General features: G+C 48.4%; 1 protein-coding gene across 3 annotated transcripts in view; it reads left to right on the forward strand.

Moving 5' to 3' along the window:
- Col4a2 (collagen type IV alpha 2 chain) overlaps positions 1–24,907 on the forward strand; it is a 140,465-nt gene that overhangs the window by 31,914 nt on the left and 83,644 nt on the right. For all 3 annotated transcript variants that reach the window (XM_036166640.1, XM_036166639.1, XM_036166641.1), the window contains exon 4: positions 10,378–10,458. In XM_036166640.1, coding sequence (XP_036022533.1) covers positions 10,378–10,458 — 81 coding nt within the window. The remainder of the gene's footprint in view (positions 1–10,377; positions 10,459–24,907) is intronic.

Consider the following 24,907-nt stretch of genomic DNA (forward strand, 5'->3'; position numbering starts at 1 on the left):
GTGATAGGAGAGGCAAGGGCGGCCCGGAGACCAATAAGAGGGCAGGGATCTGAGGGGGTAAACATGGAGCAGGCTTTGTCTTGGGAGCAGCGCGTGAGGTGACTCCAAATTAAAGGACTCTTACCAGAAGTACTCACCAGCCAGATGTGGTGATAGGGAAGATGTGAAGGGTACCAGTCTAAGAGATGGAGGGACAAACGGAGGTGGTCTCCAAAAATTGGTCCATTGACAGACCTGACAAAAAACTCCTAGAAATCAGTAAAATGGCTTCAGATAGGAGGAATTGGTATTTGATCCCGTTGTTTGGGCTATGAGTGCATACAACAGTGCCCCCAACGTGCCTGGTGTGTATGGAAGATTTCAGAATAGTACCAGCTGTGTGACATCATCAGCAAGAGGGACCTCAACCAGTGGTTAGAACTGCTTCCCTGGTGTGCTGAGGGACAGCGGCAGGACCTCTGCCTGACTAGCCATGCTCCTGAAAGCAGCAGGTTTGGGGGAAGGGTCTAAAAGGAGGGCCCAGTGGGACTTCCTTCCAGCAAGACCAAAGGACACATTCTTGCCTGATGAGACTTTTGAGCTCAAGTTAGCCCTTGGAGGCAGGTAAACAAGATACCACCACCCAGCCCCGGCCCCTTGCTCAGGTTGGAGTTTGGCCACAGAGTCACACATTTACCCAAACTGCAATGAAAATAAATCTTTAGTTGCTTTTGCAATTGATCATGCTGCCATTGCAACCATAAGGGACAGGTAACAAGATGGATTTTAGGAAGTCAGCAGGAATTAGAAATCTAAGGATGGGCTGGGGAGATGATTCAGCAGCTAAGAGCACTTGCTGCTCTTACCAAGGTTCTGTTTCCAGCACCCACACTGTGCAGCTCACAACCACTTATAAGTTTAGGACCAGGAGATCTGACAGCCCTGACCTCTGTAGGCACCTACAGTTGCATGCACGTAGCCCACACAAACACACACATACACATCATTAAAAGACATAAAAATAAATAACCAGCGCTAGGCATGGTAGAGCACACCTTTAATCCCTGCACTCGGGAGGCAGAGGCAGGCAGATTTCTGTGAGTCCGAGGCCAGCCTGGGCTACACAGGGAGTCCCAGACCAGCTAAGGTTACATAGTGAGACCCTGTCTCAAAACAGAACAAACAAAGAAAACAAACAAAAAAGGAAGTCAATGGACAACAGCATTCAGATATTGGGTGCGATGATGGGTTGGAGAGAAGGCTCAGCAATTGAGTGCATACTGTTCTGATCGAAGACCTGAGTTCCCAGCACCCGTGTGTGGCAGCTCACACCTGCCTGCAACTCCAGCTTCAGGGAGTCCTCTGGCCTCCGTGGATACCTGTACCCATGTGCACATACTCCCACACATACACTCACTAATCCATGGTAATTAAAGATAACAAAAATCAAATCTTAAGAGAAAAGGAAATAGATGGTATGGAAATAAATGCAGGCATTTCATACTGCAGTCAGAGTGTCCCCTTGTGCCGACTGCATTTCTGCCGTTTTTCCAGGCTCTGTGCTCGCTCTTTGGTCCATTCCATATTTTTCACTCTTTTGGGAGGGCCCGCCAGCTCCCAAATAAATAACACATGGAGTCTCATTCTTAATTATAAATGCCTGGCCTTAGCTTGGCTTGTTTCTTGCCAGCTTTTTTTTTTTTTTTAACTTTTCCCATCTAGCTCTTACCTTTGGGCTTTTACATTTCTCTATCTCTGTATATCTTTCATTATTTCTTACTCAGTGCTCAGTGGCTGGCTGTGTAGCTGAGTAGCCCCTGGTGTCCTCCTCCTTCTCTAGCTACTTCTTTCTCCTCCTGTATTTCTCCTTCTATATATCCTCTCTGCCTGCTAACCCTGCATATCCTTTCTCCTGCCTTGCCAGTGGCCATTCAGTTCTTTATTAAAACCATCAGGTGTTTTACACAGGCACAGTAACACAGCTTCACAGAGTTAAGCAAATGCAACGTAAACAAAAGTAGCACCCCTTCAAATGACATCCTATAGGGAGCTGCCATTCTAAGATGGCGCCGACTTCCTGACAGCTTTGCTGTAAACAACTCCATATTTGGCTGTGTTTGTTGGGCTGTGTGCCTCGAGGTTTGTGTATGCGCGTATATGGTAATTTGGCCTTATGTCCTCAGCCTATCCCGTGGCTCCCCGTGCTTGCATTCTGGCAGGATCCAATCACAGATTGACCCATTCACTTGGTTCCCTATATAAGCAGCTGCCTTTTGGTTCTTGGGGCCCCTCACCTCCCGCTCTCCCTTAATCAAGAGGCGCTCCAATAAAGTGTGATCTGAAAAGAATCCTCGAATGGTGGTCGTTCTTCCTCGCTGGTAGAGGAGCTCGCTACAACATCCTACAACAGTTCCACCGCAGCTGACCACACCTGTTTGGTCACCAGCTTTGCCTCCCAGCAGCCTCTCCCCAGGTCCACTGCCTGGCTCTGCTGCCTAAGTTCCAGCCTTCTGGATGAGATGACTCGAGATGAAGATCTCTAGATCCCTCACGCGGCACTCAATGGAGCCACACAGCAAAGGAGCCTCAATGCCTCCTTGTGACCCAGCTGCTCTCCTAAGCAAGGGGAGGAGTGCTTCTGGACAGGAGGCTAGGAGTAGCTTGTCAGGCGTCAACACCTGCATGGGCTTCTCCCTGCCCACAGCAGCAGGTCAATGCACCTTCCTACCTGTTAGAAAGGAGACACACTCAGGTGGGTTTTGCCTCCATAAGAAAAACACATAAACAGGAAGCAGCCCAAGGCAGGATAAGCATGTGTGAGAGGAAATGCCAAGTTCCCCTCTCCTCCCTATGCCCAAAGCCCGCTTGTCTCCACCTGCAGTCCCGCCCACCACACCTGAGATCATCTCTAGCCCTAGGCTAGGTGTTTTCTGAGGCAGTGTCTGGCTCACACATCCTTGGCTGGGGCTCAGCTCTCATTCCTGTGTCTGCAGCCCCAGGCCCATAAGCTAGGCTGTCTGTCTGATGCTAATGACCCTGGACTTGGACAGCTAAGAGTCTCTAAGAAGCCTTCAGTCAGTCCTCAACTCCTGTGGGAGAGTGAGTGGCTGGCCTCAGTTTGGAGTCCAGCAAAGTCAGGGCATTCTCCACCCAGACTGTCCTTTTCCACATCACCAGTCTCAGCTCCTACCCAGTGTGTCTGTCTGCCCTTCCTCGTGCTCAGGTCTGCCAGCCTACCAGTCTTTCATCTAGCCCTTGCTAGCCATCAGAATCAATGATGTAACTTGGGGACCAGGCTGGAAGGCTCCTCTCCCATGTCAGGTTCCTGCTCTCAGCAACACCCACCACCAGCAGCCTGTTGCCTTGTCAAAAGCAAATCAGGTTTGAAAAGCACCAGCCTGGAGTTGCCTTGGTGGCTATGTAGCTGAAGTTGGCCTTAAACTCCTGACACTCCCGCCTCTATCTCCAAGAATGCATGTTGTTCCCCAGGACTCAGATGAGGCATACAAGTATGTTGCCCTGGGGACAAGGATGAGGACAGGTATGCTACTGCACAGGTGCACACCTGGGCCGATACAGGTGCACCCCTGTGGTTTGGCCATCCCCATCCTAGAAACTCTGTAGCACTCCATCTTCCTGCCTCTCTCATTCTTCAGAGCAGCCTGACCTCTCCCTTCCCCTTGAGACCTCCCATCCATGAATGCACAAGGCCCACAGTGGCCACACCACCCTGGAATTGGTGGCGAGCCATCCTTCCAGGCTGTCAGCCCCCTAGGAGAGCGGAGAGCGCATTTCTGTCAGCGTCTGCCTTTCTCCCGAGCTGGCAACGGTTCCAGGATGCTCTAGAGTGGCTGCACTCGACCCAGACGGTGTTAAACAAAGGCAGAGAGCCGGGCTGGACCTCCAGGCCGCCCACTGTGTGTGCTGCTACGATTTGCATTTCCTTTCCATATACCTTGTCTTGCTAATACCATGTTGGAATTATTTCCTTAATTTCTAAAGCTGCATGTGCGGAAATGGCTTATACTTCCTGTTTTGATAAACTAATAGAACTTTACTGGGAACCTTGTTCCCAAGTTGGCTCTCTCCCCTTAGTTGGCCTGCTGGTGGAGTAAAGAGATTTTTAAGACGCCCAGCTTGACTGGAATTGTGACAAAAGAAGGTCTTGTATAGAATGTGTTGCCTGCAAGAGGAGCCATGTTACCTTAGACAGAAAGACTTACCTCATAGGTTGCTCAGACTCAGCCACTCACGACTCCTCTGCAGAGGAAGTTGGGGTTGGATGGTGGGGGCGACCGGCGGTGAGATATCTCTAAGTTTCCTTCAAAGCAGCTCTTTTTGGCTGGAGGTGTACCGGCTTAAAAGTACTTCCTTGGACAAGATGTTTCTTGGAACATGTAGAGGACAAAATATTCTTTGTTTTAGGACAGATGAGTTTTGTTCTTGGATCTTCATATAAATTTGAGGAATCATTATTTTTTTTATGTGCAAGTCAAAAACAATAGCCAGCATTTTCCCCTTTCATTCACATATGGTATGCCAGCTTTAAATAGTCCTCACATCTGCAGGGACCTGGGTGCGTTTCCGTCGATTTATGGACCGTGGCTGGTCTGCACAAGTAGCTAGAGAGATTGTCCTAAGACCTCTAAATCCCGTGTGTTCTGTTTTCTGGTATTCAAGTTATTATTCAAAGATAATAACTTTCAGTGTCCTGAATGTTAGTACTGGTGTGTCTCCGAGAGGAGCAGAGTGCTGAGTGACCTGTGACACTTGGGACTGAGCCCGCTCTTTCTACCAGGCAAGGGGGAACATCTTCCTGTCTGTCTGGTGGGACACTGTCCCTGGTGAAGGCAACGTGATACTTTGTGTTGTCAGTGCTCCTAAGCTGCTGGAACTGTGGGACCGGATGTGCTCTTAATCTTGCAGCTGCTAGCACCCATCTCTGTCCTGCCCTGCCACATTCCATTTATAGATGGTAGAACCAGAGAGCCAGCAACTTGAGGCCTGACTTTGGAGCCTGAGAGGAGCCTGGTTCAGGAAGCTGGAGTCTGCCTTTCCTTACAAGGTGTTAAAGACTTCTGATCTCCCCTAAGCAACCAGCTCACAACAACCCAGACCATGCATCCAGAGTGGCATGGGGGTATCCAGGATGAACTTGATAAAGATGTGGAGAGTCTTAGATCTTTACAAAGTAGTGGTGTCAAGATTAAGAAAGACTCCAAAAGTGGGGGAGGGATTCAAGTGGGAAATGCTGCCTAGTGCCTGCCCTTTGTTCTAGAAACTTGCAGCCACGTGCAGGGTGACCAGAGTCCTCTACAAAATGCTGCTTAGCTTCACTTTGCTCCTGTGCTAAGTGGTCCAGGCATTCCAAGCCCTATGACTTTCAACCATGCAGCTGTGCTGGCTACCAAGTCTGGGTGGGATAAAACTCAGCTGAGAGAGAAGAGCCCTGAAAGGTGGCATTTAAGAAGGAAGGAGACTGAAACTCATTTGCTACATTGACTGGAAATCCAGTGTCTGAGACCTGCGCTCCAAGATTCTCTCAGTTCCCATGGGCATGGGGTCAGGGCAAAGGGAGGGTTGAAGAAGTATTTCCTAGGATGCATAGATTCAGGGTCCACCAAAGACTCCACTAAACCTGGAGGAGAGTCTTGTGCTCCAGCAAAGGGCCCACTCATTGATGAGCTCAGCCGTGTTCGGCCTGGTACAGCCATGGAAGGACCCATTCCTCCATGAGCTGTTCCTCTGGGCTCCTTTGCACACAAGGTCTGCGTGCAAGTTGGACTTGAAAATGGTGTGAAGAGGAGGGCTGTGGCCATTCTGTCTGTCTGTCTGTCTTTATTTATTTGCTTGTTTGTTTATTTCAAGACAGGGTTTCTTTGTGCAGCCCTGGCTGTCCTAGAACTTGCTCTGTAGACCAGGCCTCACAGATCTGCCTGCCTACTTACCTTTGCCTCCCGAGTGCTGGGATTAAAGACATGTGCCACCACCTCCTGGCAGCTGTGGTAGGTCTTATCTGTGTTCCCGACTTGTTCCAGATCCACCCTCTGGGTATCAGGGGCAGTGGGAGGACAGCTGTTGTTTAGAGGTGACCTATTTGGGTGACAATCCCAGTCTCTAATCTGTTATCCCTCTTCCCATTTATCCTGTGAAGCCACCTCCAGATCCCTCCTCCTCAGCCGTACCCAGCATCTTCACCACTGTGCCTTCTGAGAGCTGTGGAGTTCTACTCTCTCTCCTCTTGGCTGCCCACACAGTCTGCTCCAGGGAACTCTTTGCAGGCATTATCCCCACTTCATGACTCCTATGGGCACAGCCAGCCTCCTGCATGTCTGTAATGGAAGCTACATGCAGCTCGGTCTCATGGCTCCAGACTTAACATTACTTCCACATTACTGGGGCTCCACAATACAGCATATGTCCAAAGCTGATGATGAGTGGGTATTAGTGTCCCCTCCCCTGCTCTGACAGCCATGTCCCCTCCCCTCCTCTGTCTAGCTTTTTTTATTTTTCCGCCTTGTTTGTAGGGCCAGTATACTAGATGGGGCTCAGTGTTCAGGATGGCAGGTGATAGGATGGCTAGTATGATTTCTTCAGGAAGGAGCCGATGATTGACATCCCTAGGCCTTGCTGAGTTTGGAAGTGAGGCTCACCAACAGATGCCAGCAAGGCAGTCTCCATAGGGTGAGCACATGGGCGAGTCTGAGTGGTTCTGCCAAACAGGTACGATGATACCCTACACCTTCTTGTTCCTGGCTCAGTCTCCAGCTAGTCTCTTCCTCAAAACAGGTACCAGAGCCCAGCAGAGCACAAAGTCCAAAGTAAGCATTTAGCAAAGGATGAGAGAACAGGTGGTCTGTGTGAGCGAGTGACTTGGGGAGTGAGGGTGCTTACGTCTGAGTGAAGAATACATGTGAATGAACTTGTAATTGCATATGAGTGTGTGAGGGGGGGTGAGTGTGCATGAGCGTGTAAGTGAGTCCATGAAGAGTGAGTGGCCTTGTCAAGGGAAAGCTGATGATTGGCTCCAGCCCTCCTTGCAGCATCCAGATAATTTGCAGTGGAGTACCAGATATTCTCTCACAGTACAGCCAGCTCACCACACAGGCTCCTTACTGGTCCAGGAATCTCAAGGGGGGAGCGACTCCAGAGCAGGCGTAAACACATGAGGCGGGTCTCAGGGACAGAGATCTTGTGGCCGCTTTTGTGGATCACCTGCGTAACTACCAGCCTGAGTCATTTTCATCCTGGGATTGAGAACTTCCTCTAAGCAGGGTCTGCCCAGCTCACCTGAATGGCTGTGCGCACTCCACAGCATACGGTGAGCCTTTGGGAGCCCCCACCTAGGAACTTCACCTCAGCCGCCTTTTGGCCAGGTCCTCCTGGGATCCTTGTTTTAACCTGTGATTCTGTCAAAAGGGAAATGTAAAATGCTTGGCGAGGACTCAAAAAGCTGTATGGGGGAAACTCGCTCTTGTGAAGATGGGAATAAAGTCCAGGATGGTCTCCATCCCTGAGGTGGTTGGTGATCAGGCTCCCAAGGTGGTCAAGAGGGAAGAGCCTGCCATTTTTATTAAGTACTTGTTAAGCATTAGGATCATGATTTGACCTTGAATAATAATGCTAAGCAATGGAATAAGACTCAGATTCAAAACGTGGAGGGGTGGGGCTTGTGTGAGCTTTGGGCGTTCCTTCTGAAGCAGGGGGTGGGTGTCCAGGCACAGAGCCCACTCAGAAGCTCCCCTCTGTTCTCATCCATAGTCTCAGGAAGGCACTCACCTCTTGAGAATGTTCCAGAGCCCCGCTTCCTGTTGGGAGAATGCACTCCAGAGTCCAGAGACATGTTCGGTCTCTGAGAGTCTGTCTGGAGCACATGCCCTGCCCCTGTGTGTCAATATTTCTGTTGGTCCTAGCAACCCGACACTCCACTTGATGTCTTGAGGGCTCTTGTAGATGCTGGAATGCACAAGAGAACCCCTGAAGGACAGGTGGCCTGGTGTCTAAGGGGCTGCCTTCCAGTACTGTGTTTGGTTCCCACCTCATTAGACAGGGTGCCCCAGCTGGTATTGCTCATTTCTACAGTTCAATCCAGGGACCACCCTAACCTTAAGACTAAAGAGCCTCTTGGATCAATTTGAAACCCTTTAAAATCATTTCAACCATTGATTTATAGATAGGGATTTGGCAAGGGGCTCTAAAATCGAAATTAAAAATACCATGTGAAGCACCAGGTGGAGAATAGGAACATAGGTTTTCTCCTTTCCCATGCTTTCCAAACAACTACTGGGTGACTCGTTGGTAAATGCAGGGCAACTGCCAAGATATCTGTCTAGTCAGGTCACAGTCACATATAGTGAGACATGAGTGTGGCGGCTCATCCAGACTCGTGCCTCGGCACCCTTCTAGGAAACCCACAGTTCAGTGTGTTCCTTGTTTCTAGAAATTCCACCTTCAAAACCTGGACTTGATGAGCCACAGTGGAGATACACACTGAAGCCACAAAGAACTGCTAAAATCATAGATGCGTGTATATTTTAAAGGCACAAACGGATTTTATGTGTTTGCTTTTACACTGTGGACCTCCTGTTGTTTTTGTTACCTCAAAAAGAGCTCCGGGGGAATTGCTTCTTAAAAGACACAAGAAGGTTGGGCTTTGTTGAAATTCATCGGACAGTAGATTAGGTAGAGAATTATTATCAGGGTTCCAACCGCGGGGCTGTGGAGTGAGACCTTGCTAGAAAATGCTCAGCCGACAAGAAAACGTTTATGTCTGAACAAAAAGAGCCTGAGGGCTTGCAGATCCCCAAGGTGAACTGTGGCCAGGTGGTGCTGAGTCAGACACCTACAGTGGCCTGCGCACCCAGTGCAGCATGAACGTGAAACCTGGGCTGTGTAAGCCATGTGAAGGTCTACGGCGGTACCATGGGCATCTCCACCGGGAGACCTAGAAGGCTAGGAACATTAAGGGCCGGCTTGTGTGCTCAGACTTACATCTCCCAGTGACCTTCTAAGTCTTTGAGGCTTAACACAGTGAAAACTCTGTAGTAGGGCTGGTGAGATACAGCTCATGAGGTAAAGGCACTTGCTGAGTCCAGTCCCTGGAATCCACATAATACAAGGAGACAGCCAACTCCCACAAGCTGTCCACTAACCTCCTCGTGTGCACTGGCCCCAACAACTCGCAGGGGCGCAAAAATGTGTAAGTGTGTAAATAAGTTTTAATTCTATGGTTAAAACCTTTTGGCATGAGAGGGATTCTGTCATCTGCTGGGCCCACTTGCCTAAAGTTTGGCTGAGTGAATGATAGGCGTTAACTGTGTCTACCGTACACATTACAAGGTCCCTTAGGTGTAACTGCCAACGTCTGGGCTCTGTGGGTTGGATGGCATCAGTGTGACCAAGATGGAACAGATGCAGTTCCTGCTCTGTCCTGCTCCAGCATAGGGAAGGACTGCACTAGACCATCTGTGGGGGACTCTGGGGGGACCAAAGCTGGTGCCTGACTAGGAAGAAGGGAGTCAACTTACTTACCACTTCCTGTGTTCTGTGGGCATGGTCTGAATGAAAGGGAAAGGCCAGGCTCCTGGTCATGTGACCCAGGCTCTGTAGCCTTCATTCATCAGAAATGTTGGGATACAGAGGAGGAGGCCAGAAAACACCCCCAGGCCCTAGAGACTCAAGAAGCTAGCCGCTAACCAGTCCAGCTCTTAGTAAAGGCTCGTTCCTCGGTGTCTCCTCCTCGCCACAAAGAGCATGGGGAGGGGGCGGTCAACTTTCCTGCTGATGCACCCCATCTGAGTAGCAGGTGCTGTTGGGGTAGCATGCTGATAGGTGTGTTTCATTTGCCTCATCGATAGTCCTTAGGAGGAGTTAGAGTGTCATACCAAACCCTCCCCACGGATCACTTGCCTTCAAAGTGTGCCCTGAATCTCCAGACCACTGAGGATCTGACTCCTGGGCCCTAGGATTCTGCTTCCCTGCCCAGCCCTGGGTCTGAGGGATGTTTCCTCTGACGCTCATGCCGGGGCTCCTGGCTCAGCATCTGGAGGCAGCGGTTTTTTCAGAACACTGTCGCCTGCAGAGTGTGTGTGTTGTGCCAGCAGCAAGCCCTTGTGCCCCCGTGAGCTGCTGGGACAAGGTCACACCTTTGTCTCACTCACGTCAACATGCATGCCGCAGTGGCGTGGGATGTGGCCCCACAGTGAGACAGCGCATGCTCGGGACAACACGTGATGGGGACTCTGTACCTTCCTTGCTGTTTTGCCGTGAACCCACGTCTGTTCTAAGCTGGGCTTGTGGACCGTTTGGGATGACAGTTTGATGTTAGAGTCGGAAGGACTCGCAGCAGGTTGCGATGCCACTCGTAAGTAAACTCTGTCTTCTGTCTGGTTTCTGCAGGGGGTGAAGAAGTTGGATGTGCCGTGCGGAGGGAGGGACTGCAGCGGCGGCTGCCAGTGCTTCCCCGAGAAAGGAGCTCGGGTAAGTCACAACATAATATTTCTTGATGCTGTTTGAAAGTGCCTTAACTTACCCAGTTCGATCACACTGTACTGACACAGGACAACCAGTTCCCTTTCATCGTGCCTTATGTTACAAAATGGGCTCCATTTGAACCACTCTCCTTTCCGATTTCTCATGGTGATGAGTACACAAACACAGATGTCGCTAGGTAGCCATGGGGGGGCCTTGGTTCCAGAGACGCTGGGGACCCAAACCTGAGACTGCTCGAGTCCCTTCTATAACACAGCCGGGAACCTACTGCCCTCCTGTGTGCTGAAGTTTACAGATTATTTGCAACAATGTTTGTAAGTGGGAGGAAATCCCATGGCTTATTGTGATGTTTAGGGAGGAACCATAGAGAACTCTGGTACTGTTCAGTGCAGGCACAAGATTGTTTAAGATTAGTGTGTGTGTGTGTGTGTGTGTGTGTGTGTGTGTGTGTGTGATTAATACAGCGACATTCTAGACTCATGTTTTATATATGCAAATGTTTTATAAGCATACTACTTTATATATATATATATATATATATATATATATATATATATATATATATATATATATATATATATATATATATATATAATGGTTACTCCAGTAATGCAGTGGGGGGGCGTGCAAACTTGAGAGCTTTTGGAATTGCACCACAGACAGGAATCCTGTGAATCACTCACGCCCTGAGTATGCTTGATGAGGGTCATTTCCCAGACAAGTAAGAAGGTCACCAAGCGATCCCTGCCATGCAGCAAGTTTAGCATCTTCCTTCAGTCTTCAGGCGATTGTTTTTGCTCTGTTGCCTCTAATTTTAGGGTTAATTTTTAAAATTTATATTTTTTTTGTTTTATGGGTTTGAATGTTTACATGCATGTATGTATGTGCACTACCTGTGTGCAGTGCTCACAGAGGCCAGAAGTGGGCATCACATCTCCTAGAACTGGAGTTACAGACAGTTGTGAGCAGTGTGTGCTGGGCCTAAACCCCGGGTCCTCTGTCAGAGCAGTACATGAGCTTTACCGCTGAGCCATCTCACCAGAAAGATAGACTTTCTGGTACACACAACGATAAGCTACTGCACACCTTTTAAAAAGGTATGTGTGCATCCTATTCTTCACTAGGCAACATGTATTTTTTGTCAATATCACACTTGTCTGCAATGTGCTGTGACCTCACCCCCCACTGCCCTCTCTCACCCCCCACTGCCCTCTCTCACCCCCTCACACACATTTTCCACTCCTTTATCAACCCGCCCCCTCCCCGCCCTCACATCCCTCCTTTCTCTTCCTCTCCCTGTCTTTTGCGGGCACCATACAGGCTCATTATTGTGTGAACCATACGTTTTTAAATTCGTAGCTTCAACATTGAACACTTTAGTAGGTTATAGACTGAAAAAGAAAACACTTATGCTTTGTTTTCAGACACGTTTGGCACTGATGGATTTTGAAATGAATTTAGACTCTCTTTAACAATTAACGTAACCCCAACTGTTAACTATTTCTTCAGATCTTATATGATATAATTAAACTATATTTCATTTTTTAAAAAAGAGATACCTCTTTTTCACTGGGGTGGAGCTCAGTGTTGGCTCATGGGCTTAGCATCCACAAGGTCCTAGGCTTGGCCCCTAACCCAGTTTGCATGTGTGGGGCTGTGGGGAGTGGTGCTCCACACAGGGCCATCCTGTGTCCACTGCATCTCTCTTCCTGGGACCCACGCCCCGCCCACCTCCCCTTTGCTTCACCAATGCAGCTGGGCAGCAGCTGGGCACACTTGACCTGTGGTTGTCAATCACAGCGGCTCTTAATTCCCCAGTGAGCTTCACCCAGGTCCATCCCTAAGTCAGCATTTAGGGCAGCTGTTCCTGTTCCTCTCCTGCAGCACAGCCCTTGTGATTGGGGCACACACCAATTGCATATTGCACCTCCAGTAGGACACACACACACACACACACACACACACACACACACAAGGTCCTGCAAAAGGTCTTGATGACAAGGACTCCCTTTTCAGATGTGATGGTCTTTGCTGACTTGGCTGACTGATTACTGTGTTAATGACAAAGATCACAGCTGAAGGCCCCACATCCCTCACTCTGTGCACAAGAAGCCCCAATTCTGAAGGCAGTGAGGATTAGTTTAAGTTAATGGATTCTCTACTCGAACTGAGTGTATCCTTTAGGGACTGTTAGCTGAAGATCATTTGTCAACATTTTAAAAGGACAGACATATACAGTAGATATAGATATATGCCCTTTTGGTTTAGTTTGTCTATTTTGAGACAGGGTCCCACTGTGTATTCCTAGCTGGCCTGGAACTCTCTATGTTATCAGGAAGGCCTTAAACTCATAGCGAACCTCCTGCCTCTGCCTCCCGAGTACTAGAATTAAAGATGTGCACCACCACACCCAGCCTCATTTCTTTATATTTAACTCCCGGATCCTTGCTGTTGATTTTGCCAAGGCTGAGATGATCTGAGTGGTAAGGGTGCCCAAACACAGGCCCAGGCTCCCTGATCTCAGACTGACTCAGCCTTATATGGACACAAAGCAGGTCGATTGGTGCTGTGCAGAAATCTAGATATCTCCAGAACCAACCAGGGGAGATGGAGTTAGACCCCATGAGGACACTGCATGCTGCCTCCTGGGACAAGCCAGCCCCAGCCAGAGCCTGAGTCCAAGGAGCAGCTGCCGCCTGGCACTCCTGATGTGTTGTGATTATCCAGAGCAGAGCCCGGAGATAAAAGGTTTGCACAGTGCCCCTCTGGGGACTTGGTTCTCCCTAAAGACCACTAATACTGTTTGAGCAGAGACTGCATGGCAGTGTGCTGTCAGGTTCCATGCAAGCTCTTCTTAAAGGTTCCAGGAAGGAGTCTCTAGGGGTTCCTGGAATTTAGGGAGTCCACATCACAGCTACTGAGGTCCTGTCATTTCCCAGTGTCCCTCACAAAATAAGCTCCTGGGTCTGGTTTCGCCATGGTCACATAAAGTGACAAACTGACTCTTCCCTTCGCTGGACCAGTCTGGTCATCAGAACTTAGCCTGGACTGGCTTTCCTCCCATTGCCAGGCAGATTGTCAAGACAGAGGAAATGATACCCACCATGGGGCTTCACCTCAGTGTCTTCCTCTCAGCATTCCATGCTCAGGTGGCCAGTCACATGGCAGGGTACAGTCCCATGCATGATTCTAGCTTGATTCTACCTCATCCTTGTACCTGGGAGGGGACAGAAAGATGCCCTGAGACTACAGGCTCAGTCAGCACACAAGATGTTAATCCAAGTATATCACTGCACATCGCAGAGTAAAACAGGGCTGACAGAGAGACTGCTAATGGTACTCCGTGCCTTACCAAAGATGCCACCAGGCGCTTCACCAAAGATAATTTCTTCCTGGGCCAAGTGAGTTTGTTCACCTCAAACGATGATGATGATTTAGGGTTTCTGTGTTATAAACCAGGTATACGCGCGCAGACAGGACATTCATAACATAGTCGCCCATACATATTTCTGCAGAAGGCAGGGCTACTTCTTTTGGTTCAATAATATTTTCCTTCAATAATGTAATTGTAAAAATAGCAATAGGGTGGAGTCTGCAGCCCAGAGAGCCTGTGTGTGGTGTGTCCTTTCCCACAGCTTCCCCTGGGGTCACCCACCATATATTTTCCCCACAGTGCTGTTGTAGCTGCCACATCCTCCCTGCAGACTGTGCTCTGCTAACTCAGCCTTATATGGACATGGTACCCTCGTTACTGTGTTCTCACCATGGTGACAGCCAACAGCAGAAACTCGGTCACTGGATAACTTTTGGACTCCAAGGAGAAATCACAAATGCACTGTGCTCCAGTTCCAAGAGAACGCTCAAGTTACAAAGTGAATGGGCTTCTATAAAATGCATAGAGCACAATTCTCCACCCTCTGGGCTGAGCTGCAGGGAAGGGGTCATTGCCTCCCACAAGCAGAACCACCATCCTCTAGAAAATTCCAGTGAGCCACAGGGTTCAGGTAGGAAGAGGCAGGAAGTGTGGCAGAGCCCTCTGTCCCCCTCACTCCCTGGCGAGAGCCAGAAGCAGCAAAGCAGGGGCAAACCTTCCTCTTCCCATGAATTACGACACATAGAACTCTAACAGATGGTTTAGGACCTCCTAACCTGTCCTCTCTCCTTACACACTGGGAAGCCAGAGGCAGCTCAGTGGAAAACACGGAGTGAATCCTGTCACAGAATGATGTCCAAAGCCACAGTGTCACCATGGTCTAACAGGTGAAAACAGCCTTGCCCATGTTCCACACTTCTCCAAAGCTGGTCTAGAGCAGTGGTTCTTAACCTTCCTAATGCTAAGACCCTTTAATTCAGTTCTTCATGCTGTGCTGACTCCCAACCATGAAATGAAATTATTTTAATTGCTACCTCATAACTATAATTTTGCTACTGTTATGAATCATAATGTAAGTGTTTTTGGGGATAGAGGTTTGTCAAAGGGAGTTGCCAACCACAGGTTGAGAACCACTTGGTCTAAAGCCTTTCCTAATGAGGTCAATGTCAGTTCATTTTTTAGTTAGCCTTTAGCGTGTAGTGTTTGACCATGAGTTCTGATCAAGTCCATTACTTCAATTTTTTTAAATTTTTTAAATTTTATTATTGTATATGCATGATGTAGAGAGGTGATGCTCAAGGCAATAAGGAATGCTTGGCTGCTGCATTTTTCACCCTAAGAGTCTCCCACCACAAACCATGGGTCCCTGTTCTGGGATCGAACAGTTCTTAAACTTCCGGGATTCCTTAACTTTAACAATGTAAATCAAAGTGAAAGAAATCAGGATATGAAGGGAATGGTGGCTGATCTTGGTAGTGCAGGCCTTTAATCCCAGCAGAGGGGAGGGCATCTCTCTGAGTTAGAAGCCAGCCTGGTCTACGTGGTGAGTTTCAGGCGAGCCAGGGCTACAGAGTGAGACTCGGTCTTTAAAAAAGAAGGGTGGTGGGGAAGAATGCCTTGTCATTGGGTCTTTGCTGTTTGTGGAGGAACAGAGACCCTGGGGTGATAAAAACCCCTGGATCAAGAACAGAAAGGACAGAGGCCACAGCAGCTGGGAGCAGCCTGCCCTGATAGGCTGACATGGCACAGTTGGCACACCCAGCAGAAGTCACCTGCAGTGTTTCAGACGGTCACCACAGGCAAGGGCAAAAAATGGTCCCTATGACTTGTGTCTACATGTGGCTCTCACCCACTTCAGAAACCAGGGGGTTGGTATTACTGGGACTTGGGAGCACAGACAATCTGACATCCCTAAGAACAGGTTTTCATGGGGACCAGATATGTATCAGAGCCATATTCCCTTAAAGTGCATATGGCGCTGGGCATTGAAAAATCACATTTTGTTGGTGTCCGTTGCGTTAGGAAGATCCCCAGCTTCCTCTGCATGTGGGATTCTACACTTTAGCACTCATGAGATCCCACTCCAGCAGCTGTAAGCAAGGCCTTTGTCTAGGAGCAAAGTGAGCAGAAGATGGTGTCCCTGGTGTCAAAGGGTGCTGGGTGTGTCTCGAGGATAAAGTCAGGGTGCCCACAGGGGACCTGAGTGCAGAACAGTCGGGGAAATGAAGTTGGAAGAAGAGGAGGGCTATGCAAGCCTGAGGGGCATCTGCAGGGGACGTGACAAGCTCTAGGAAGCTTCCTTGAAGAAGTTGCTTAGCTGAATCAGGGTCACGATATTTTAGGCTCCATTCAAATCTGGGTCAAGTTTGAGTCTAAGAAAATGCTGTGAAAGGCCAGGCAGTGGTGACACACATCTTTAATCCCAGCACTCGGGAGGCAGAGGCAGGTGGATCTCTGTGAGTTGAGGCCAGCCTGGGCTACAGAGCAAGATCCAGGACAGGCACCAAAACTACACAGAGAAACCCTGGAGAGAGAGAGAGAGAGAGAGAGAGAGAGAGAGAGAGAGAGAGAGAGAGAAAGCGCTGTGAAAGACCTGAAGCCTGGCTCCAACACAGGGAATGGGATCACACAGCAGTCATAGACCAGCAGTGGGCAAGGCATCTGTCCACTTGATGAATGCTTCTTGCACATCCATCATGTGTCAGGAAACACTAAGGAACCAAAAACATCCAAGCACCCTGAGCCGTCCGCGTCTCCTCATTGCCAGTGTGCACATTGCTGAAATGTGCACTCTTAAAAGGCATTCCCTTCCAGCTCATTTCGTCAGCAGTGTCCAAGAGGTGGGGTAAGCGCCAGAAACAAGCTCTTGAGCAGGCAAGACGAACGTTAGATCTGACTTTAACTGATAAATTCAAGTGAAAGAGATATGCAGGCCTAGGGGCTCTGAGGATCACCTGTGTCCTTAGGGTCAAGTCTGGTGAGGAGAGGAGGGAGGGAGCGTCAGCAAAGAGACAGTGACAATGAACTTAGTGTGTCAGAATATCCTGGATAGTAAATCCTAGGGAAGAATGGAACAATAGAAAGCCAGAGTTTCCTGCACGTTAGACCCGCATTCGTGATCTGTTGAGCTCATATCTTCACAAAAAGATGTGATCTCAAAAGTAAATAGGCCAAGGCCCAGCTTGTGTAGAATGCTAACCCATGGACTGTCAATCAGCCCGTAAAGGAAGTTCCTGGGGGGTTGGGGAGTCGCTTGGCTCTCTGCCTCTCTCCAAGGCCTCTTTTTTTTTTTTTTTTATGTGCATTTGTGTTTTGCCTGCATGGATGACTGTGTGAGAGTGTAGGGTCCCCTAGAACTGGAGTTACAGACATGAGCTGCCGTGTGAGTGCTAGGGATTGAACTGGGCAGGCGGTGCCCTTAAACACTGAGCCATCTCTCCAGGCTCTGCCCAAGACCTCATAGCAATGTCAGTCTTCTTGCTTTTCCAATATGAGGCTCTATGTGTCGCTTTGATGAGACCCTCGTCTGCCAAGTGCCTTCCACACAGGTGACTGGTGATCCACCCACCCCAGCGGGGGCCTCTTCTTTCGAGCAACAGGGATTGTGAACAGCTGTTTAGATGAGTTAATCTTGCTCCAAGGGAAGGTCACAGTTTCAAATAACCCCCTCTACTTCATCCTAATATGACGATATTTAACATCAGAAGGCGATGGAAACACTATTCAGGATTTGATAGTCAGAAAAGCCTAGCGTGGAGCTCCATCCAAGAGGGAAAAATACAGCCAGGCATGGTAGCACACACCTATAACCCCAGCATCAGGGGATGGAGACAGGAGGAGCAGGAGTTCAAGGGCAGCCTGGGTTACAAGAAGAAAAAGGGCATTTCTAGAAGACAACATTATTTATACACAGCTTCCCTGAACAGTCACAGAACACCACTGTAGGAAGAACGCACCGGTCAGCAGATAGTGTGCTTGGGTCCAGGGTGTGGCTGAGTAACAACACATGCCTGGCACATTCAGCCCCCATGGTTCCATTACCCTCCCCACACATCCACACACAAAAGAAAGAATGTATTTCCACTACTCCTGAAGCCACCTTTCTCTTTACCTGGACCATGATAAGCTTTACTCCAGATTTTGCTCTTATCAGCCAAATCCATTAATAATGGGAAATGGGGAAATCTTTAGTGCAAGGTCATTGGCCTTAACAGAAGTTATTCTCATCATGGCTGTTTACTGGAGCAGCTAAGCCTGTGCCTGGTAAACAACCAACTGATGGCAACACAGGACAAAGACAGGGCCATGTGCAGTGACAGACAGATACTCTGATATGGTGGGGTGGTCCCCAAGAATTACAGTGCTTCTGTATATTATTCACCCTCACCTCTTTCTGATGAACTCTGTATACTCCTATGCCCTGAAAATACATTAGCAGCCTTCCTCAGGTCCTCTCGTGACAAAAATTAAACATCTTGACTCCTGACATAGCTAAGGGAAGGTGGCTGATTCAGAGCCACACTCACTTAGCATCCTTCCTGAGTCCCACAGCCCTGGAGATCCAGAGAAAGCCCTTGTCTCTCTTCAGAGCCACAGATGCCCTCTGGACCACTGGATTGACAGCAGAACGAGCCAACCCTAGAGAAGGAATTGTGTAGCTCAGAAGAGGCAGCAAAGTGAAGAGAAAAGTTAGCCCCAGTTGCCTGTTCCCTGATGGCAGGTGTTTTCTGGAAAACGGGATAGAAAGCAGACATTGATTTGGATGTTCGAGGGCATAGAAATGGCCCAGCAGCTGGTGCAGGTGGGGAAGGCCCATCTGAGAGATCAGAGCACTCTTCCTCAGGGAGGCACATCCCTATGGTCCACCAAGAACGGCAGTACAGCGACAGCTGGTCTCCACTGGTTCCCACAGGCTGCTGCTAACTGCAGTCAGGGAAGCCTCTTGTGAGCCAGACAAGAGCTCTGGCCTCAGACGGCTTCCCTTTCCCGCCTCCTGGTGGAATGTTTTGACAAGTTGGGCATTAAGGCATTTTCCCCAAGGGCATTCAAGCATTTTTCACTCTCTGTGAGAGAAGGCACACTGTTGTCAAGGTCATTTGTTTCTTTTCTACACTTTGAGTCCGTGCTTAACAATCACAGGGTTTCTGAAAAGACCAAAGTTGTGGGAAAATGTGTGGTGTTTCAAGGACCTTCTGTGGCTTTATGTCCCTCAGGCAGCAGCTGAGACAGTTGGGGTCTTCTCGTGGAAGAGGTGACACAGTGTGGTCACAAAGGCCCTTCAGAGTTAGTCTGTGCAAGGCTCCAAATGAGCATCCTTGTGGGTAGGCTTAGGAGCCGTGTCTGCAGTAACGAAGAGAAGACACTAAGAGAGTGCACGCAGTTACAGAGTTACTCTCCTCGCTTTCTTTTAGATACATTAAAACAATAACCAGGGCACTATGGCAGAAATGACCCAACCACACAATTCTTTATGCTTTCCTCTCCCAGGGGACCTTTTAACTGGCTCTTCCTCCATCTGCACACACAATGGGTACTGGGAAACAGGAAATAAGACCCTGCCCTGGCTTCTCCATCTTCACCACACACAGTGAGAATTACTCTCTCTTCAATATCCTAAGCGCAAGGATCCACATTCATCTTGTGTTTCTTTCAATGGCTTCAGGGCAGATACTAAATTAATTTATTGTTGACAGCCTTGGCCATTTTGGAATTGTCCTAAGAAGCTGATCAACCTGTGGCCCTGAGCAGCCTTCAGTGCTCAGCCCTCTGTTGCCCCCACCCAGGCTACTTCCCTGTGGTGGAGACAAGCCGCCATTCAAGTGGCCAAATGTCTGACTCATATGGGAAGCACAAAGCAGCCTTCCAAAGGCCACATGTCCCCACTGATTAGAAAGATCAAAATATCCCTGTCCCTTGCCTCTGTGTCCAGCCCAGACACTGACGTTCTAGATGTGATACAGAAATAGCCCCCACAGAAACTCTGCACAAGGCCCACATTAGTTGGCCAGTTTCGCCTTAGCAGTGAAGGCATTAAAGACATGCTCCCTATAGGACAAAAGTGCACATTCCTAAAGTGCTGTTGCAAAGGGTTTGGGACCACAATGGGAAAAAAGAAAAAGAAGAATGGAAGGTAATTAGTGGGTGAGGTGCGACAGTCTTCAGGGCTCCTTACAGTGTCGGTGTTGTCTTTGGGAGGCACAGAACTGATCTTCAAACCTAAGGCCTGTCTTAAATAAAGAAACGGATGGTGCTGAGGTTGGATTCTCCATAATAAAAGTGGGGCAGGTCCAGGCTCTGCATGGGAATAATTGCATTTAAAAAGGTAGATGTCACATGGCAACCATGGCATTCTTAAGGGCTTGGGATGACAATTGTCAGAGGACTTTAGATTAGATTTGTGACTACATCCTAGGCGGCATCTGTCTCTTGGATTTGGTGAAAGGGTCTGCGTGTGCCTAAGCACCAAGGGATGCACATTGAGTTGCTACAAAACTCACAGAATCCTCTCAGAGAAAGCTGTTCTCCTTTGTATGTGTTGTTTTTAGGCTTCTCTTTTCAACCCAGCCTGTGGAATCAGCAGATCTTATTCACCAGTGAGGATGCATCAGTCCCCAGAGGGCAAGCTGCCTGAACCCCTGGGGGTCCACTGTGTACCCCAAGCTCTATGTACCATTGCAACTTACAGGAAAGGGGGTCTGGGCGCAGTGGAGCACATATGCCATTGATGCCGGCACTCAGGAGGCAGAGGCAGGCAGATCTCTGTGAGTTCAAGGCTGGCCTGATCTACATAGTTCCAGGACAGCCAGGGCTACCTAGAGAGACCCTGGAGAGACAGACAGACAGACAGAGACAGAGAATCCAAACTGTAAAGGGGCTGCAGAAGCCAACCTTCCCAACATTTTACAAACACTCCTGCTTCTCTGCACAGTGAAGGAATTACTAGTGTAGACCAATGGCAGGGCACCTGACTGAATTTCTAAGGAAGGGAAGAAGAAGCTCTGAGGCTTCGGAATGCCTGTTTGTTCCTAGATGGCTCCAGAGAAGGAAGTCTGAAAGACATTCCTGGCAACCTAGGGGGAAGGGGATGCAGAATAGCTTTGCAACCTTCCAGAGTGAGATCCAGGGAAAACACAAGGGTTAAACACACAGCATATGCCTGGTCTGCATAGGGAGTCCCAGGACAGCTGAGGCTACGTGAGAAACCCTGTCACATCAGCACAAAACAAGACAGCTGTTAAAGATTGGGCTCAAAAGCCTCCCTGCTTCTTTGGGACCATCACTCAACATCAAGTCCCCACATGAAAGCTCACAGCTTCCTTCAAAAGAAACTTCCAAGCCTGGGCTGGGCTAGGCTCAGTGGTAGAGTAGCTGCCAGCTGTGCATGAGGGCTTAGGGTCCATCCCCGGCACCACAGGCGAGAAGGAGGAGATGGAAAAGAAGCCCAAGGGCAGCCATGCATGAGCGGGAAAGCAAGCGAGCTCTCTGTCTGGAGGCCACTTCTCTGGTTCTCTTGTCGGCTTCCAGTCTCTCAGACACTTTCTCTTCCAGCTATCATTCGTGAACTTGTCTGCTCTTAATAGAGGAGAAACAAGAGACCTTGGGAGCCATGGAATGTGGTCTGCTCACCAGGGAGTGATGTCCAGGAGGTGGCTAAAACCCACCATTTTCCAAAAGCATCATTTGAACATGAAGTTGACCGCTCTACGGTGTACAGGGTGGAGCTGTTCACCTGCTGTGATCGAACTGCATTCAAATAGCGATGGTTCAGAATTTCCATGAGTGGACAGAGAAAGTGAACTGAACTAAATGACAGCGTTAGGACATTTGCCTTGGGATCCAGGGAGACTGAAACAGAGTTACACAGCGTCTTTGGCAGCTTCCTAGGCCTCCAGTCAGCCTAGGTCTTTCACGGCACCTCGTGTTTAGTGTGGTTGTCAGGCAGAGCAATCATTGGTAGCACACAAGTGTCATCGGGGCAGAGGTAGTGGTCACTGGCACCAAGGCGCTTTATGAAATTGCAAGACAGGAGGTGGCCATGACCCATGCTACCTCCTCTTTGGGGTCTCCACCAGCCCAGCCCCCCTGCAAAGGCTCTCAGACCGGGTACCTCATGGCGATGAGTTCTGTCTCCATCCCACCCTCACTTCAACCTCTCACCTCCAAGGGGGCTTCCTCTCCTGTCATCCTCCACCACCTCTGTTCCTTCTGAATTGTACCTCAGCTAAGCTTAGGGAGAAGGGAGTCTCAGCCTTTTGTATCACAGACTGATACTGTGCACTCAGAAGGCTGAGGCAGGAGGATCACTGCAGAGTTCTAGGCCAGCCTGGGCTACAGAGACCCTGTCTCAAAATAATACTTAATTTAACAGTAAACATTTATAATTCTAAGTATACCCTGACTTCCTAATCCAAGCCTCGTGTGGGAACCTTGGCCTCATGACCACCTTCTCCTGAGTTTCTCCTCTGCCTTCTGAGATACTGGCCTTCAGTCCTTTTTGTCACCTGTGAAGTGGAGCAAACCTTCTCCCTAAAGACCAGAAGCCACACTTCCAAAACGCTGCCTTAATTTCTCAGCATCCTGACCAAGTATACTCTTACATCTCTACCATGTTAGCCAGATGTAGTGGTGCACACCTTTAATCCCAGCACTCGGGAGGCAGAGGCAGGCGGATCTCTGTGAATTCCAGTTCAGCTGAAGCTACAAAGTGAGACCCAGTCTCAAAGATAGATAGATAGATAGATAGATAGATAGATAGATAGATAGATAGATAGATATTCAGTACATTTTCTCTATGAGATTATTTTTCTCTTCTTTTAGTCTTCCACTGGGGCAGTTGCCTTTTAACCTCAGTCCAAGATGATCTTGAGTCCCGTTGAATTACTGTTGAATTACTGTTGAAAGGTGTAACTGAAGTGTCTGGTATGAAAAAGAGAATGTGGGGCATTCTCCCCTTAGTGTGTCTCTCTGTTTCTCTTTCTCCATCTCTCTGTCTGTCTCTTTCTCATCTAAATCTGACCCAATTCAAACACAGACATCCCATGAAAGTGGCCATGGACCAAGAAGGATGTTTCTAAATGTGAATTGCCACTGGTATTTTGGGGGCTTTATTTTAAGGCTAGCATTGATAGACAGGGTATGTGGCCATCTACATACCCTCAAGGAGAACAAGCCAGGAAACAAATAAACAGAAAGGACTTTGTGGGTGAAAAAATGGCCTTCCAAGTCCAGAAAATGAAAATGACTTCTTTAGTAGAGAGAAATAAAATTTAATAAAAAGGGTGCCCTTCAAAAATGTCAGCTATCTTGGAAGGAAAGATGAGTCATGGGAAGCCAAAGCCAACAGCAGAGCTGAATAAATTGTCTTCTAAAATTGACATTTACGGGGACAAGACATGTCCTCATGGCAGCACGTCCCTCCCAGCTGCCGCTGAAGTATGCAGAGACCCTTCTGGTTGCCATTATGCTTCTTAGAATTAAGAAGTATGCTATAGTCAGCAAGCTCAGGATTGCAGCGTCTGAATGCTGTGCCTGTGTGCATGTAGATGTACACACATTTGTGCCTTTAAAATCACATACATGTATGCATCAAAGTTTATATCCCCTGTCTTCCCAGATCAACAGCTTACAGTCATAGAAAACCCTTTTATTGGCTAGTATTGCACACTATGGGATTTTTTGTTATTTTTAGCATTCATTCTTGTCTGAACATTTAAAGAGAGGCCAGTGTGTACTTTCTAATGTCCTGGGATGTTATTTGAATACACTGTTGCCTTTTAAAGTTCATCCCATGTCTGTGTCAGACCCTGAGCAGTCCAATGATTGCTGTCTCCCCACGCACCTGGCTTCTGCCTGTGCATCTGGCCACAGCCATAGGCACTGAGGTGGGACCCTCTAGACCCACCCAGACTTGCTCACTCTCCTTCTACTGTCGCCATGTCCCCTACTGATCTCTGTTTGTTCTTGGCATTGAGCCACAAGGACTCCAGACATTGTCAGGGAGTTGGCTGGCAGATGGGAAAGGAGGCCAGCAAAGCCAAGATCAAATTCTACCCTAAGGAGCTGGGGAACCCCCACATACTCCTTCCCTGTATGTTTCTTTGCTGTCCCCAGCTCCACCCCGGGGCTTTCCAACTAATTTCACCTCAGTTCACAGATGCTGACACCGTAAATGAAGCATGAACAATCCAGTATTTAATAAGTGATTGGCAGTGGCCATTGACCTCACTGGGTCCAACTCCCTCAGGCTCAGGGTCCCCTCTTAGAGGTGGGTTCTTTGAAAGAGGGCCTTAGGACCTCGTGTGGGGGTGGATCCAGGCACAAAGAGCAAAAGCTTACCCAAAGTCCTTCAGCAGACTTTCTTGTTTAATAGTAAATTTCTGTCTGTGAAGACCCAATCTTTCCTTTGAGTGATTTTTGAGCCAGGCAGGGTGGAGTGTGGAAATGGGAAGGCTGGTCCTACGTGACTTCTCTTCCTGGGTTTACCCACCCCCTATTCTTTCAACCAAAGCTAGCCGTATTGTCCTGTTGTCTAAAATTTAAACCTTTTATTGTTTGTTTATCACTGCGATTATTTTTAACACATCATTTGTAGAAGATAGCTTTTTTTTTTCTTGTCTATAAAAATCTTATCACGTTTTGCCAAGAAAGATAACCTATGAAGATAAATCTTCCAATTTAAACAGTAGATATAATTATACTGAGAGGTTTTTTTTTTCTTTCTTTAACAATGTTTTATTGAAATCTCATTTTGTGGCCACTACAGTAAAGCATGCATTATTTTTAACATTCATCTGCAATAATAATTAGTGTCTTGTTCCACTTTTGGGGGGACATGAGCAAGTGTTTCCTGTCCCTTCTTGGCAAGGCTTGCTGTTGCTTCTTGTTTGTGTCTGGACTTCCCGTCTTCCTCCTGCACAATGGGTGTTGTGGAAAACCATTGTTCTGACTCACAGGGGTTCACTTCCAAAATTCGGCATGGATTCTGACACATGTGATCCACGGTGGGATATTTACCCCATTTCTTACTAATATGGTTTAATGACTGAACGTTTATTTTTGTCCACC

The sequence above is a fragment of the Onychomys torridus genome, chromosome 17 (assembly GCF_903995425.1).
Source record: "Onychomys torridus chromosome 17, mOncTor1.1, whole genome shotgun sequence".
In the NCBI taxonomy this organism is placed as follows: Eukaryota; Metazoa; Chordata; class Mammalia; order Rodentia; family Cricetidae; genus Onychomys; species Onychomys torridus.